The sequence below is a fragment of the Panicum virgatum genome, chromosome 5N (assembly GCF_016808335.1).
Source record: "Panicum virgatum strain AP13 chromosome 5N, P.virgatum_v5, whole genome shotgun sequence".
NCBI lineage: Eukaryota > Viridiplantae > Streptophyta > Magnoliopsida > Poales > Poaceae > Panicum > Panicum virgatum.
In genome coordinates this window covers 34,813,604-34,831,657 of record NC_053149.1, presented here as the reverse complement: position 1 = coordinate 34,831,657, position 18,054 = coordinate 34,813,604, and the positions used below count along the sequence as shown (strand labels likewise).

General features: G+C 51.9%; 1 protein-coding gene across 1 annotated transcript; it reads right to left on the bottom strand.

The window, feature by feature from the left end:
- LOC120676417 (3-ketoacyl-CoA synthase 6-like) lies at positions 1–1,559 on the bottom strand. The gene has a single exon (XM_039957681.1). The coding sequence runs from the start codon at positions 1,554–1,556 to the stop codon at positions 69–71; it is 1,488 nt and encodes a 495-aa protein (XP_039813615.1). The 5' UTR covers positions 1,557–1,559; the 3' UTR covers positions 1–68.
- Positions 1,560–18,054: the final 16,495 nt, after the last annotated feature.

Genomic DNA, 18,054 nt, shown 5'->3' with positions numbered 1-18,054 from the left:
AAAAGCCCTTTGCAACCGGTGCCATAAGCCGATTTTCTAGTAGTGCTGTGCACCGTGCACGTCCGGCATCATGCTCCAGTAGTCTGATCGATCAGATTGCGACGTCTGGGAGCTGCACCGGCCGGGTAGCGGTGGATGCAGTCGGCCCACGGCCCGTCGGCGTCGCCCGCCGGCTTGACGCACTCCAAGGCCACGCAGCTGCACTCGAACCCCGCGCCGAAGGAGATCATCCACACCCGGTCGCCCTTCCTCATCCGGCCCTTGGCCTCTGCGTACGCCAGCTCGTACAGCACCAGGCTGCTCGACGTGTTCCCGAACCAGTGCAGCGTCATCCGCGACGCCTCCACGTCCTCGTCGGACAAACCGAGGCCGCGCTGCACCTCGTCGATCACCGCGCGCCCGCCGGCGTCGATGCAGAAGTGCTCGAACGCCGTGCGGAAGTCGGGGCGGTACAGCCTCACCTTGCTGCCGCCGCGCCGCCGGCTCAGGAGCTTCCGCTTGAGGAGCGACAGCGCGACCAGGAGCTGCTCCAAGACCGGCAGGACCAGCGGGCCGAAGGCCACGATGTTCCTCTTGAGCGCGTTGCCGGCGGTGGCGGTGAGGTCCTTGGAGAGGCGCACGCCCCGGATGCCCCTGTCGTCTTCCTCCTGGAAGATGCAGCGGTAGTCGGCGTCCCGCGCGGCGGTCATGGTGCGGACGATGCGGCCGAGCTTGAACCTCGCGCGCTCGGGGGAGTTGGTCAGGATCGTGGCGGCGGCGCCCATGCGGAAGAGGCAGTTGGGCAGCAGCATCGCGCGCTCGCTGCCGACGGAGTACTGCGATGAGAGGATCTCCGTGGACACGGTCAGGACGTGCGTGCCCGGCGCCGCCACCTGCAGGAGGTTCCTGGCGAGGCCGATGGCGACGAGCCCCGCGCCGCAACCCATCCCAGACAGGTTCAGGCTCTGAACGCCGGCGCGGAGCTTGTACCTGTTGACCACCATGTCCACGAACACGGGCGTCGGCGTGAAGATGCTGCAGTCGACGATGAGCACGTCGATGTCCGCGGGCGTGACGGTGCTCCTGGCGAACACGTCGTCGATGGCCGAGAAGATGACCAGCTCCGTCTCCTCCCGAGCGGCGTCTAGGCTGCGGTCCGGGGGCATGTAGTGGTACGAGTAGGGAACGCAGGTCTCCTCGCCGAGCCCCGAGCGCTCGAGCAGCCGGATCGCGAAGTTGAGGCTCTCCTTGTCGGCCAGCAGGTACGGCAGGAGGTGCACGTGCTCCCGGCACGTCGCGAACGGGGCCCGGAAGCACGGCCTGGGACGGAAGCACCCGTACTCCACGAGGTACACATCCTGCGGCCGGCGGGCGCGCCAGAGCTTCGCCATGGCAGCCATCAGGATCACCGCCGTCACGAGGTGTACAGGCCGCTGCGCCTGTAGCCACCCGGCGAGACCGTAGACGCTGAACGGCCATCCTCTCCGGAGCACGGCGGTGGCGAACGCCACCGCGACGATGGCGAGGAAGTTGTTGACGACGAGCTGGTACCAAGTCTTGAGAAGCTTGTTGGCCATTATTGTGTTGTGTGTGGACCGTGGATGTGTGAGCGACAGCTGAAAGTAGTGGAAGTCGATCTGTTGATTTAAAGGGCGAGTCGAGGGAACATTATTACATCGCCGGGAATTTAAATTCAAGAAATGTTTATATTTGTACTTGTATGTTTATAGTATGTAAGGAAACAACATTTATATATGTATCCAAGATGTTTATGGACAAGCCAGATTTAACCATTTCCATAAACAAGCGGTTATTAGATACCGATTACCATGTATTTTCTTTTCGTTTCTGTAAGTGTACTCCTCTTGGACTGAATGTTACCTCGAGAGAGGAACTGTGAATGCCTATGAGGTAATGGTTCGTCTGTGAGCCTCTTGGAGGATCCACTAGTACACAACGGGGGGGGGGGGGGGGGGTTTGTCCCGGGCTACAACCCTTTTGATCCTGGTTTTTTCACATGAACCATGAGTCCGGGACAAAAGGTTCCAATTTTTAGTCCCGAGTCCAATAACCGGAATTAAAAGCTATTTGCAAGGTAAAAAATATTCTACGAGATCCAAAACTCGAACCAGAGATGTCTCGGCTCGTGCATAGTTTCTTTACCACCCTACCTACACAACATATGTGACTTTAGATAGGATGGATTCCTTTTAAATTATCATTTGAAGAACCTTTTGGTCCGGAGTGGAGCCACCAACCGGAACCAAAGGGTCATCCTTTAGTCCCGATTCGTGTTACCACCCGAGACTAAATATTAGGACTTTCAGTCCGGGTTGGAGCTACCAACCGGGACGAAAGAGTGACTTTTATTTAGTCTCGTTTGGTGGCTCCAACGGGGATTAAAGCTCCTTGCAGCCCTCAAGCCCATTGGACCTGGGACTAAAGCTTTTATTAGTCCGGGGTCCAATGGTTGCCGGGACTAATGTGTGCTGGACCAGTAGTAGTGGTCTATTATAATTCTTGATTAGATGTTAGGCTGATCCTGACCTGGAATATCCAAGAAAGATTGTTTTCTCGGTGCAAACGATTAATGCATGCATCTCTCTCAATGAAGCTCCTGCAAGTTCAGTATTTGCCGGATCTATATATTTCAGCTAGAAATGTCAAGACAAGAATACAGTGAATTCCTTGAACTATAAAATGATTTGGAATTCCTAAGAAATAACATAGGTATAAATGATACTTTTTTTTTAGATTACAGGCGCCTCGCTGTTAAATTCTAAAATATTCGCTCCCACACTAAGTCAAACCTATAACTAGGGTACGGTGCTGCCGAGACTGTTATAACTACGAGACCACGTACCTTTCACTGTTAGAACTCTATATTTGTGAAAAATCAACGAAGCATGCAGCTTGGAAATATTTGGAATTACTGCTCCCGTCCTTTGCCTTTGAAATGGATCTGGAAAACAATGTGCATGCACGTACGGTGAATTGTTTTTTCCATGATCTTCTCGGTGATCGACTAAACACTACAAACAAGCTCAGAAGAAAATACTCCAAATTCGTCCAATCAGTTTATGACTTACGATTGAAGAAACAGTAATACCTCTTTTTCGAATGATCTCCAGTATTACTTACTCCAGTTCACCTAAGGAATAATCCAACGGAATCCTCCGATCAATTTCTTTCATATGAAACAAGGAGAAAAGAGTATACCCTTTATTCATGGAAATATTCACTATTTCATAGGGGTTTATTTGGAAGCAGGGCATTGCTTGGACATTCGAGGGCAGAACTCCAAATATAGAAAGTTGAAAGGCTGCATTTATCCATGATGAAATTAGATCTTCACTAGCTCTTTAATTTATGCATGCCATGATCAGTTGTAATCTGGATGTTTGCATATTCTTTTAGCTCCTTTTCAGTACCGGCATGTACATAAAAGTCTCTTTTAGTTTTGCTTATTTAATCTTGCTGGGCAGATACCCCCGCTCCCAACGACCCAAAAAAACCTTCCAGTAAAATTATTAGAAAAAGGAATAATATATCCATGCTGCATACCCATGATTAAACTTTCATGTATGTGTATGTTGATAATATGTATTTATGATCATTTTGGCCATGTTTTGATCATTTTGCCAAAAAAATTTGAAAGAAAATCTTGCTAATTTGGAGTATTAAATAAAATCTATTTACAAAATTTTTTGCACGGATAGATTGTAAATCGCGAGACGAATCTAATGAGCCTAACTCATTCATGATTAATCAATAATTAGCAGATGATTACTGTAGCATCAATATTGCAAATCATTGATTAAGTAGGCTCATTAGATTCATATCACGATTTACAACCTATCCGTGCAAAAAAGTTTTACAAATAAATTTTATTTAATACTCCATGCATGTGTCCAAACATTTGATGTGATGTTTTTGAGTGTAAAGTTTTGAGATCTAAACACACCAATTTGTGCCGAAGCATGCACCGGTGATGCACCAAAAAATGATATTTGTTTCATCATGTGCTGCATGTTTCCCTCTTGATAAAAAATGTGGCCAGGTACGGTTGCGAAAAAAAAAATCATATGCTGCATGTACGGGCCTAATCTTGTCGATGATCTCTTCGAACAAGGGACAGTTTCCGGCCAACAGCCAACCATCGATCGTGGATTCAGATTCAGCGAGCGGTAATTCATCAGATCGAGTTCGACAAACTACCTCTCTTCTTCCTGTTCACTTGTGCCAGCCGTGTTGCATGCAACGGTGCAACACAGCAACAGTGCTCGTCCTTCGCCCAGCTGCCACACACTGAATCATCTTGTCCTCTTCGGCTCGGCTCCGCGTGGTACAGTGGTAGCCTTTGGCCCTTGGAACAACTGCATGGACACAGAGATCCCATGCCGATCCCATACCTTCGGCGCGACTGTATACCAATTAGTATAGAACATTATTTTTTTTATAAAAAAACACACACACTCGTTCTGAAGGGGTAGAAGAGTGTGTTTAATCACAATAATCCTAAATAACCTCGTATTCTGCCGAACGTCGCTGCTAGAACATTAATTATTTGATTTGTATATCCGATAATTTCATAATATGCCTCACTTAATTGATGTATGAAATACTCTTACATTCTCTTGCTTGGCACATGTAATGGTTCAAAAATATATAGCTGAAGCTCTCGCGGTACATCGAATCTATCTACCGAGCTAAGGATCATCCATGGATGAATCATAGTATGTCGTCATATAAACCATGTCTGAATACTATCTAAAGATCATGGAAGCCAAGATATTGTGTGTGTATGCTGGAATGAATATGCATATAGCCATCTAAAAAGATAGAGAATATGCATAGCCATGGGTATGAAAAATAGAGCTACAAGAACTTAAGCAGTTGACGGGGTACGGTACTCAATGCAAGCAGATGTAGATCTGTCAATAATGCGCATGGAGGCTGGTCTGTTCTCGTTTTCCTTCCAGCGCTACAGTAGAGAGAAGGCGACAGGGAGGCGTAATCGTTTCAGGGGCGACTCCGGCCGGTTCCCCTCCGCTCCGGCGACCTCGCCGGCTTCGGAGTGGATGGGGGAACCGGGGGAGTTCGTCTGCCGGTTGTATATACTACTATATTCCGCTAGATCTAGCAATATGGTAGTTTAGGTTTGGTCTGGAGGCGTCGATCTGGCGTTTGCTAGGCCTTTGGTTCCTCCGGCTCGGCGTGGGGGTCATCACCGGTGACGGATATGCATATCCTTCTGCGTGGTGCGTGAGGTTTGTTTCCTTCCTTTTGAGTTCGGATGGGAGCTTTTGTGTGCTGCGGCTGTTTCTTCTTGGAGAACGGTCATGGCTGCTTTGTTTGCGTGGCTGCCTTAGTTGGTTGATAGCTGCGTTGGACTTTCTCTTCCTTTGTCACCGCTGGAGATGCAGCGGCCGCGTTCAGATCTTGCGGCGTCTTCCGTGGAGCTGTTCTTCGGTGCTGGCAGTTGGACCTTGCTCTTTGATCCCTGTCCTTCGTCTTGCTATCGTCGGTCCTCATGGTGAGGTTCCCCTCCGGGCCGGTGGCAGCATGAGGTGTGGTTTCTGTAACATCCCAAAAATTTACTAAAATAAATCGTGCGCTAAAGTTGTTTTTCGTCGTTGAGCTCGACTCCCCCTTAAACCCTGAACCCTAGTCCCAGAATTTCTCCTGAACAACCCGACACCCGATTTCAACGCACGTCCCATCCATTTTCCATCCAGCGCAACGCGTCGCGTCCGACCGCCGCGAATCTCTCCCTCTCTTTCTCCTTTTCCTCCCTCTCCTCCCTGGAGCGCACTCGACCACGCACGCCGCCCGCTGGCCCGCGCACCCCGCAATCGCCGCCGGCGCGTGCCCGCTTTTCCCCCTCCTTCCTTTTCCCCCTTCCCATTTTTTCCTCTCTCTTCTCTTTTCCTCCATTTCTTTTCCCTTTTCCATTTTTCTTTTCCTTCCTTCTTTTCTCCCTTTTCTCTATTTCTTTCCTTTTCTCCCTCCCTTCCTTCTCTCTTTCCTCCCTTCCTTCCCCGTCGCGCCTGCCCGAGCCGCACCCCGCCACGCCACCACGCGCGGCTCGGCCGCACCACCCCTCCTCGCTCTGCCGCACACGCTTGGCCCGGCCGCCCCTCGCACGCGCCACGCCTCCCTGCTCCGCCCCGCTCCGGCCTACTCCTACCCGCTGCTCTCGCGCGCACCGCAGCACCCCGCTCCAGCCAACCGTGCGCCCACGCACGCGCACGCACATGTCGCGCCGAGCCACAACGCGCACGCGCACCGCGTGCCCGCGCCGAGCGCCGGACTGTACCCGCGCCGCTCGCCGTGCCCGCATGCATGCCTGGCCACGCCGCGCGCCGCCCGTCGCTGCGCCCCCGTCGCTGCGCCGCCCCACCGCAGCACCGCCCTGTGCTCGCCGCGGCCTCGCCGCCTGCGCCACTGCCCTGGGCCGCACAGCACCGCCCTGTGCTCGCCGCTGCCGCTTGCGTCCCGTCACCCCTGCACCGCCTCGCCGCCCGTGCGCCGCTCCGCGACACGCAAGACCGGCCGGGCGCCATTAATGGTCACCGCGGACCTCGCGAAGCCGGCCACCTACCTCCACCACCCCACCGACCTAATTGGGCTATAAAGGCCCCCACCGCGGCGCCCTTTCGCCACCACAAGCAACCACCACCGCCATAGCTCGCCTCTGCTCCCCTAACACCGCCACCAGAGAACCTTACGCCGCCGCCGCCTGCTCCCGCCACCCCGCCTCCTCATCGCGCCCCAACCCAAGGTGAGCACGGGGATGGAATCCCCGCACCCCACTACCCCTTTTCCCCCACACCCGGGCCACCCCTCAAGCCTTGCAGCGGCGCCGCCACGGCCGCCGCCGCTCACCGCCGCCCGCCCCCACGGCCAGGCCGCCTCGGGCCACCCCGGCCTGAGCCACGGCTGAGCATCAGGTCCTCCAGCCCCACTCCCCCTCTTTCCCCGGTCCCGGCCGCCTCCGAGGCCCCGAGTCGCCGGATTGGGCGCCGCCGGTGAGCGCTAGCCTCCCTCCCCTGTTTTCCAGCGTGGGGGGAGGAAGGAGAAGGGCTTTTGCCCAAAACCCCCCACCTTCCCTCTAATTACTAAAGAGCCCCTCCCTTTATAACATTTTTCCGAAAAACATCCTCCCTGTTTTCCTATTTTGCAAACAAATCCTCCACTATTTAAACATAATAATAATTAGGCCCCTACACCTTCCTAATAAGCCCAAATATTTCTAGAAATCATAAAGAAGCCCCTGGTTCTCCCGAAATATTTACAAACAGGTCCCTAGACCCTTATTTGACCCCTAGACTTTTACACAACCTATTATTTCATGTACCAAACGACCTCTGATCAACCCGAAACTTTACCAAGTATCTCTTAACTCAGTTTTGGCCATGCCTTTAGGAATCCACTCGAAAACTTTACTCCATACTCCATATTTTATGTGTTTCCGATTCGAGCTCGACGATAAATCTTTTATTTACCGTGTCTTGATTGTGTGCTTGTTTATTTGCGTCGTAGACCACGGTGTGAACGAAGGAGAACCCGTTAACGAGCAGTACTGCAAACAAGTGAACGAGGACCAGTTCCGCGACCCCGAGCCCGAAGGACAGGACCTCCCCGAAGGCTTCGAAGACGGCAAGTTCAATCCCATCCTTTGATGCATGTTTCCGTCCTAGTTTTTATAAACACAACCCAATGGCCTGCTTTATAAAATTGCATATGTTTTGCTTGCATGAAAACACGGTTGGATAGCCACCCCTTGATTTGTGATGACCATTCCTTGACCACCTAGATTAATGTCTGATTTTGCTTGGACATTAATCGATACTAGAATGCTTAGGACTTTACTCATAATACGATTCCTTTTTATAAAGAAAATGTGTGCGTATGTGGGATGGGACAAATGTGGTGTTTTTATAAAGAAAGTTTAGACGGGATGGATGGCATTTCTACGGATTTGCCATTTGGTGTGTTTGTGCCATGATGGCAGGGCAAAGAAGGGAGATATCCATCTTGTCGTGTCTAAGGACCGAGTTGGTGTGTCATCTCACCTAACTCCACTCACGTGCAAACCACTCGACCGTTGAGTGGGCAACGGCTTAGCATAAATCCCACTAGTTAATTTGATAGCCATCCGGAGAGCTTAGAGCAACGGGTGACTAAGGAGAAGGGATAAGCCCCGAGTGACTTATGCCTGGTTATACCTAAGTGAACGGTCGATGACCCCTTGGTGCATCCCGTGATGGCTAGTCAGGTTTAGCTAAGGTGGGTAATGGCTATGTCGGGATCTACACCGACACTTCGGTGCTCGTGTTGTGGTACCCGCTTGTGGGTAAAGTTGCACACCTCTGCAGAGATTAAAAGCTATTCGAATAGCCGTGCCCACGATACTGGGCGAGTTACGGTTGGACTTGCTGAGACGTTTGTACTCACCCCATTCTTACTTTTTTATAGAAGAAGACCCAGACTTCGTACCAGACGACGCCGAGTAGGGTTATCGTTCTACACCCAACCTTGCCTGTGGAACCGGCCCTGTTCGAGATGTTTTCGCTGATGCAGTACTCTGAGCCCGAGCTAGACCCCATGTGGGTTGCGGTCTGGTGTTATGTTGTAGCCTGGTTACTTATTATCATTATCTGTATCGAGTGTCCTCCAAGGTTTGTACGGTTATGAACCATCTGATGTAATAAATGTGGCATCAGCCTCCTGGGACTGGTGTTTTGTATCACATTTCAGTTCTCTCCCATGAGGGGACGCTTCAGGTGGTATCAGAGCCGTAGGTTGGCCGTAGGACGTGACCCTAGGAGCGAAACCCCGTTTCTGGCCCTTTTTCACTAGGACTTTTCTTTCCTTAATCTTTCTTTCACACAAACACTCACCACTGGTTCTTGCCCTGTTCCAGATGGCTGATAATGGATGGATTGGCGGAATCTGCCACGCAGAGCCCGGCCTTCCCAAGTTACTGATACTCAGCCTGGAACGCATCGGAGTTGTGGACCCACCAGAGTTTCTCTATCGGGAGTACGACTCCAAGGGCACTCTTCGGTGTGATCTGATGATCTTCATAGGAAGAAGCACCCGCTACCCTGATGTGGACCCTTGGTTCATCTCCACCACTGCATTTCGTTTCCCGGACACCTACCAGAAAGCCGCCCGTAAAGCCCTCCGACGTCTACGCGTGATCTACAGGCACCACCTTCAGCGGACTCCTATGGGATTTTTCCCACCGACTGAAGGAAGAGGACGCACATGGATTGCCCGGATGAGAGGACTTGGGAGAGAGGAAGAAGACCTAGAAGACATGGTCTCCCACCTATCCATCTATCTCACCGGCCTGGATGAACTCTACCGCAAACAAGCGGCGCAACTGAAGCAACAAGTCCACAGAGCAGAAAAGGCAACCCAAGAACTAGACGAACAACGGACCAGAACTGTACACGCTGAGTATTCCCTAGCCGCTCTCCAAGTCCAGATGCAAGAAAAAGAGGCGGAGCTGGAAGAACAACAGGCAAGAGTAACACGCGCCGAGAATTCCCTAGCTGCCCTCCAAGCCCGAATGCGAGAGTACGAGGCTCGCAGAGGAATAGGTGGATGGATAGAGGAAGAAGAAGAAGAAGAAGAAGAACCCATGGAAACCCATTGGGATGTAGGTACTCAGACCGAGGAAGAAGAACCCGAAGAAACGCACTGGGATAAAGGTACTCAGACTAAAGAAGACATGATGGATCGATATCTTCCACTGAAGAAGCGCCCTCTTAGGATCGAGGAAGAGTCCCCATGATAGAAGTAGCCTTTAAGCTAGGATCTCTGCTCTATTAATCGTGTAACCATGAAGTTGTACCCCACCATGTTGCAATAATAAATATCACCCACTCCCTTTATGTATCCCAAATAATTGTGCAAGATTTTCACCCTATCTTTGTTTTCAGATGGCTGAGGAAGGATGGACCCAGGGTGACTGCCAAGCTGCACCTGGCTTCCCCAGCCTCTTGATCTACGCCCTAGAAAGCCTTGGCGTCACGGAATGTCCAAGGTACTACAGCAGAGAGTACGAGCATCATGGCACTCTCCGCTGCAGGGTGATCCTAGTCATCGCCAGAAGTGACCGCTACCCCGACATCCAGTCATGGCGAGTGACCGCTACGGGGTTTAGGCACCAAGACACCTATCCCTTGGCCATCAGAAAGACACTCCGCTACCTGTGTCGGATTTTCGAAGAACACCTAACCCCCACGCCAATGAGTTTCTTTCCGCCGGCCATCAGAACCCCAGTTTGGGAAGCACGCGTGAGAAGTCTGGAACGGTGCCGCCATGAAGTGGACCCTCTGTACCAAGTGGCTACCTACCTAGCCGCCTTGGATCAGCTCTTCGATGAACAAGCCCACCTGCTGAGGGAGCAGACCCATCGCGCCGAGCAAGCAGAATTCGCAGTGAGACTCCAACAGGTCCGAGCAGCCCAAGTCGAGACAAGAGCCGCAGTCGCGGTCAGCAGTGAAGCAGTTGCCCAGGAGAGCCTCAGACAAGCCCGAGACCAGCGCATGCAAGAATGGACCAGAAGTGGAACCCCAGTTCCGGCCATCGGAGAAGACCATGTTCTACTCGGGACACCCGTCATAGGATGGGGGGCACTCTTTAGAAGCCCTCAAGCCCCACCCGAGAACCCTGGAAGGTCTACCATCGCTACCATAAGAGAAGCCAATACACAGCCCCTGGAGAACGGGAACTCAGAGGACGGCTAGCCGTCTGTTCCCCCGGAAGCACGTCCTGCCCCAGAAGAAGGCTCGCCCCGTGAGTAGGATGTCCAACCCTATCCTAGTGTGGTACCCTTCTAGGCCTTTCAGTTTAAGTTGTATCCCTAAGTATGAATCTGTACCCCGACGTGTAGTACGCATTCTAGTCATGTCCCCGTGTTGTACCCCTGCCTTATTTTAATAAAGTTGCGTGTGCTTGTTTGCCATGATTGTGTGTTTGTTGTTGTGTGCTTATCCGCAGAAGGTTGATTCTGCCTTATTACACGAATTAAACAACTTGAACATCACCTAATCTTGGTCCCAATCCACTCGATCTACAGATGGCTTCCCGAAGCGTTACGAGGGCCTCCCGCAACCGGATCCCCCCAGCCGCTGATGCAGAAGCAATGCCTCTTGGGAAAAACCCTCCTCTGGAAGAGCAAGAAGTGAGCCAGGGAAGAGGAGAAAATCAAGATGTGCCACTGCCACCACCACCACCACCCTTCACAGACCTGGCACAGATAATCCATAACCAAACTCTCATACTGGAGACACTGGCCAATGCTCTAGTAAACAAGCGGCCACGAGAGCAGACCTTTAATGACAAGCTTACGGCCTTCCTGAGAACCAAGCCGCCCACTTTTGCCGGATCCAGCAACCCCTTGGATGCAGATGACTGGCTCCGTGTGATCCAAAGGAAGCTTGAGCCGTTCGAGTGCCAGGATCGGGATAAAGTTCTGCTGGCAGCACATCAACTCACCGGGACTGCCTTAGCCTGGTGGGAGAACTACTGTGCCGCCGCCAAGGATGCCTCCACCATCACATGGAAGGAGTTCGTGAAGGAGTTCCGACGGTATCATATTCCCTCGGCTGCCATGAAGTGCAAGGCGGATGAATTCCGCACACTTCAGCAAGGGAGTATGACGGTAGAAGAGTATACACACCAGTTTATGGAGCTGGCTCGTTATGCACCAGAAGAAGTGAACGACGACGAGAAGAAGCAGGATATGTTCAAAAAGGGACTAAACCCGGAACTCAGGACCCTGCTCACCCCTCAGATCTATCCTGATTTCAACACCTTGATGAACAAGGCAATCCTCACTGAGAAGGCCAAGAGTGATGAAAGAAAGGATAACAAGCGCAAGTTCCTGGAGAGCAAGGCCCGCCAGCAAGATCGTTTCTAGAAGCCCAGAAACTTCAGCTATAACGCACCAAGGTCCCAAGCCCCAATGCAGTACAGAACTCAGTCTCAAGTGACAGGACCACGGGCCCCTAACACACAACCCAGAAGCCAGAACACCATGAGGGCCCCTCAGAGTAATGCAAGCCAGGTCACTAACAACAACGGCAATGTGAGGGCCTGCTTCAACTGCCGTGAGACGGACACTTCATCGCCGACTGCCCCTATGCCAAGAACAAGCCGGCTACTTCAGCCTTCTCCAACACAGTGAACGGACCCAAGCCAGTTCTGACCAGTGCCAACCGAGTGCCTCTTCGCGGCAACAACAACACCAACAACAACAGCCAGCAGAGGCAACCCCAGCAGTCATTTGGACGAGCCCGCGTCAACCACATCGACGCGAAGGAAGCTCAAGGAGCTCAGGGCGTAGTACTCGGTGAGTATCTAGTCAGCTCAACTCTTGCAACAGTACTGTTTGATTCTGGAGCATCATACTCATTCATATCCTCAAGTTGTGTGGAGAAACATAAAATACCTACAGTACTACTAAAAACACCCCTATTAACCCGGACGCCCGGAGGGGACATCAGGTGTCAACTGGGTTGTCTACGGGTAAGGATCAATTTAAGTGGGGTAGAGTTTCTAGCAGACCTAGTAGTACTTAAGTCAGAAGGGATAGATGTGATCCTCGGAATGGACTGGCTAAGCAAACACAATGGCCTCATAGGATGTACTGACAAGGTGGTACACCTCACGAACCCGGATGGAGTCTGAGTGACCTGTCATACCCGAGAGAGTGGAGCAAACCCGATGGTGTTTAGCATGGAAGCCAAGCCCTTAGAAGAAGTTCCAGTAGTGAATGAATACCCAGATGTCTTTCCCAAAGAACTCCCCGGTATGCCACCAGATAGGGATGTGGAGTTTGTTATTGACCTTGTCCCTAGAACCGCCCCTATAGCCAATAGACCCTATAGGATGGCAGCCTCTGAGTTAGCAGAATTAAAGAAACAGCTAGAAGAACTACAACGAATTGGCTTCATCAGGCCAAGTTCATCTCCTTGGGGAGCCCTGGTTCTATTTGTCAAGAAGAAGGACGGAAGTATGAGGTTGTGTGTAGATTACCGGGCACTAAATGAAGTCACCATTAAGAACAAGTACCCCCTTTCCCAGGATCGATGATCTTTTTGATCAGTTAAAAGGAGCCAAATACTTCTCCAAGATCGATCTGAGGTCCGGATATTTTCAGCTCAAGATTAGGGAGAGTGACATCCCAAAAACAGCCTTTGTCACCCGATACGGGCAGTTTGAGTTCACAGTAATGTCTTTTGGACTGACAAATGCACCTGCTTATTTCATGAATCTTATGAACAAGGTGTTTATGGACGAGCTAGATAAGTTTGTCGTAGTCTTCATCGACGACATACTTATTTACTCGAAGAGTATTCAGGAGCACGAGCAGCACCTGTGGGTAGTGTTGGAAAAGCTGAGAGTGCATAGGCTATACGCTAAATTCAGCAAGTGTGAGTTCTGGCTGGAGAAAGTAGCTTTCCTTGGTCATATTCTGACCGCGGAAGGAGTAGCAGTGGATCCCGAGAAGGTCGAAGCAGTCTCCAACTGGCAGCAACCAACTAATGTCAGTGAGATCAGGAGTTTTCTCGTATTAGCTGGGTATTATCGGAGATTCATTGAGGGATTTTCCAAGATAGCCCGGCCCATGACAGAGCTACTCAAGAAGGAGAAGAAATTCACCTGGACAGAGTCGTGTGAAAGGAGTTTCCAGGAATTGAAGCAAAGACTGACGACCGCCCCAGTGCTGACCCTACCGGATATTCATCGGGATTTTGTCATCTACTGTGATGCATCCCGACAAGGGTTGGGTTGTGTGCTGATGCAAGGCGGGAAAGTTGTTGCATATGCTTCCCGCCAGCTCAGGTCTCATGAGCAGAACTATCCGACCCATGATTTGGAACTTGCAGCCGTAGTGCATGCTCTCAAAATCTGGAGGCATTATTTGATTGGAAATAAGTGCGAAATCTATACCGACCACAAGAGCCTGAAGTACATTTTCACCCAGCCGGATTTGAACTTAAGGCAGAGAAGATGGCTGGAATTGGTCAAAGATTATAATTTGGAAATCCATTATCACCCTGGTAAAGCAAATGTAGTAGCTGATGCCCTAAGTCGGAAATCCTACGGGCCCAAAGATGAACATTTACGAGAGGAAATGGCACGATTAAACGTGCACATTGTCCCTCGAGGCTCCAGCCAAGTACTGAACGTTCAATCCACTCTAGAAGAAAGAATTAGGAAAGCCCAAAGATCGGACAAGGGACTAATGGAAATCCGAAGGCAGACCGGAGAAAATAAGGCACCAGATTTTAGAGTGGATAATAAGGGGACCATATGGTATAAAGATAGAATTTGTGTGCCTCAGAAAGGAGATTTCAGGCAAATAATCATGGATGAAGCCCACAACTCAGCCTACTCCATTCACCCAGGATCCACCAAAATGTATATGGACTTAAGACAGAAATATTGGTGGAATGGGATGAAGGCAGATATTGCACGATTTGTCGCCCATTGTGATACTTGCCAGAGAATCAAAGCTGAACACCAGAAGCCGGCAGGATTATTGCAACCCCTACCCATTCCGGTTTGGAAGTGGGATGAAATAGGGATGGATTTTGTGGTAGGATTGCCCAGAACCCAGAAAGGACATGATTCCATATGGGTAATAGTGGACCGACTCACTAAAGCGGCTCACTTCATACCCGTACGGACCAACTACGGCGGAGAGAAGCTGGCCAAGCTCTATGTGGAAAATATAGTGAAGTTGCATGGTGTGCCCAGTCGTATTGTTTCAGACAGAGGGACCCAGTTCACCTCTAGATTTTGGAAGAGTTTGCATAAAGCCATGGGCACCAAGCTAAACTTTAGCTCCGCTTATCACCCACAGACATTTGGTCAGACAGAAAGGGTGAATTAGATTATGGAAGATATGTTGAGAGCATGTGTTCTCACTTACGGCAAAGATTGGGAACGGAGTTTACCCTATGCCGAGTTCTCATACAATAATGGGTATCAAGCAAGCTTGGGCATGTCGCCGTTCGAAGCTCTCTACGGAAGGAAATGCAGAACCCCTCTGATGTGGTCAGAAGTTGGAGAACGTGCCCTAGTCGGGCCCGCACTCATAAAGGAAGCAGAAGAAAGAGTTGCCGAGATTAGAGAAAAGCTGAAAGCAGCCCAGTCCCGACAGAAGAGCTACGCCGACAAGAAAAGACGGGAAATAAGTTTCAACCCAGGAGATTTTGTATATCTCAAGGTGTCACCCATTCGAGGAACCCGAAGATTTCAGGTACAAGGAAAATTGGCCCCTCGATACATTGGACCATACCGAGTTCTGAAGAAGGTCGGAGCAGTAGCATACCGGTTGGTGCTACCAGAAGAGATGTCGGATATACACCCAATATTCCACGTCTCGCAATTGAGAAGGTGTTTGCGGGTACCCGAGGCAGAGCATGTGCCAGTAGAAACGATTGATCTACAGCCAGACCTGCGATACCAGGAGGTACTGGTCAAGATTCTAGACACGGTCACTAGGAGAACCAGAAACTCCGAAGTACGGATCTGCAGGGTCTAGTGGAGCAGACACGGAGTAGAAGAAGCAATGTGGGAACGCGAAGACGCTCTGAAGAAGGAATTTCCCCACCTGTTTAGGAACCAGTCGAATCTCGAGGACGAGATTCATTTTAAGTGGGGTAGGTTTGTAACATCCCAAAAATTTACTAAAATAAATCGTGCGCTAAAGTTGTTTTTCCTCGTTGAGCTCGACTCCCCCTTGAACCCTGAACCCTAGTCCCAGAATTTCTCCTGAACAACCCGACACCCGATTTCAACGCACGTCCCATCCATTTCCCATACAGCGCGACGCGTCGCGTCCGACCGCCGCGAATCTCTCCCTCTCTTTCACCTTTTCCTCCCTCTCCTCCCTGGCGTGCACCCGACCGTGCACGCCGCCCATTGGCCCGCGCACCCCGCGATCGCCGCCGGCGCGTGCCCGCTTTTCCCCCTCCTTCCTTTTTCCCCCTTCCCATTTTTTTTCTCTCTCTTCTCTTTTGCTCCATTTATTTTCCCTTTTCCCTTTTTCTTTTATTTCCTTCTTTTCTCCCTTTTCTCTATTTCTTTCCTTTTCTCCCTCCCTTCCTTCTCTCTTTCCTCCCTTCCTTCCCCGTCGCGCCTGCCCGAGCCGCACCCCGCCACGCCACCACGCGCGGCTCGGCCGCACCACCCCTCCTCGCTCTGCCTCACACGCTTGGCCCGGCCACCCCTCGCGCGTGCTACGCCTCCCTGCTCCGCCCCGCTCCGGCCTGCTCCTACCCGCCGCTCTCGCGCGCATCGCAACAACCCGCTCTGACCAACCGTGCGCCCACGCACGCGCACGCACACGTCGCGCCGAGCCACGACGCGCACGCGCACCGCGTGCCCGTGCCGCGCGCCGGACCGTACCCGCGCCGCTCGCCGTGCCCATGTGCGTGCCTGTCCATGCCGCGCGCCGCCCGTCGTTGCGCCGCCCCACTGCAGCACGCCCTGTGCTCGCCGCGGCCTCGCTGCCTGCGCCACCGCCCTGGGCCGCACAGCACCGCCCTGTGCTCGCCGCTGCTGCTCGCGTCCCGTCACCCCTGCACCGCCTCGCCGCCCGTGCGCCACTGCGCGACACGCAAGACCGGCCGGGCACCATTAATGGTCGCCGCGGACCTCGCGAAGCCGGCCACCTACCTCCACCACCCCACCGACCTAATTGGGCTATAAAAGGCCCCCACCGCGGCGCCCTTTCGCCACCACAAGCAACCACCGCCGCCATAGCTCGCCTCTGCTCCCCTAGCGCCGCCACCAGAGAACCTAATGCCACCGCCGCCTGCTCCCGCCACCCCGCCTCCTCGTCGCGCTCCAACCCAAGGTGAGCACGGGGATGGAATCCCCGCACCCCACTACCCCTTTTCCCGCGCACCCGGGCCACCCTCAAGGCTCGCAGCGGCACCGCCACAGCCGTCGCCGCTAACCGCCACCCGCCCCCGCGGCCAGGCCGCCTCGGGCCACCCCGGCCTGAGCCACGGCTGGGCACCGGGTCCTCCAGCCCCACTCCCCCTCTTTCCCCGGTTCCGGCCGCCTCCGAGGCCCCGAGTCGCCGGATCGGGCGCCGCCGGCGAGCGCTAGCCCCCCACCCCTGTTTTCCAGCGTGGGGGGAGGAAGGAGAAGGGCTTTTGCCCAAAACCCCCCCCCACCTTCCCTCTAATTACTAAAGAGCCCCTCCCTTTATAACATTTTTCCCAAAAACACCCTCCCTGTTTTCCTATTTTGCAAACAAATCCTCCACTATTTAAACTTAATAATAATTAGGCCCCTACACCTTCCTAATAAGCCCAAATATTTCTAGAAATCATAAACAAGCCCCTGGTTCTCCCGAAATATTTACAAACAGGTCCCTAGACCCTTATTTGACCCCTAGACTTTTACACAACCTATTATTTCATGTACCAAACGACCTCTGATCAACCCGAAACTTTACCAAGTATCTCTTAACTCAGTTTCGGCCATGCCTTTAGGAATCCACTCGAAAAATTTACTCCATACTCCATATTTTATGTGTTTCCGATTCGAGCTCGATGATAAATCTTTTATTTACTGTGTCTTGATTGTGTGCTTGTTTATTTACGTCGTAGACCACGGTGTGAACGAATGAGAACCCGTTAATGAGCAGTACTGCGAACAAGTGAACGAGGACCAGTTCCGCGACCCCGAGCCCGAAGGACAGGACCTCCCCGAAGGCTTCGAAGACGGCAAGTTCAATCCCATCCTTTGATGCATGTTTCCGTCCTAGTTTTTATAAACACAACCCAATGACCTGCTTTATAAAATTGCATATGTTTTGCTTGCATGAAAACACAGTTGGATAGCCACCCCTTGATTTGTGATGACCATTCCTTGACCACCTAGATTACTGTCTGATTTTGCTTGGACATTAATCGATACTAGAATGCTTAGGACTTTACTCATAATATGATTCCTTTTTATAAAGAAAATGTGTGCGTATGTGGGATGGGACAAATGTGGTGTTTTTATAAAGAAAGTTTAGACGGG

Bases quoted from the DNA above. Each gene is read 5' to 3' on its own strand.
- LOC120676417 (XM_039957681.1), bottom strand. From the start codon at position 1,556: ATGGCCAACAAGCTTCTCAAGACTTGGTACCAGCTCGTCGTCAACAAC.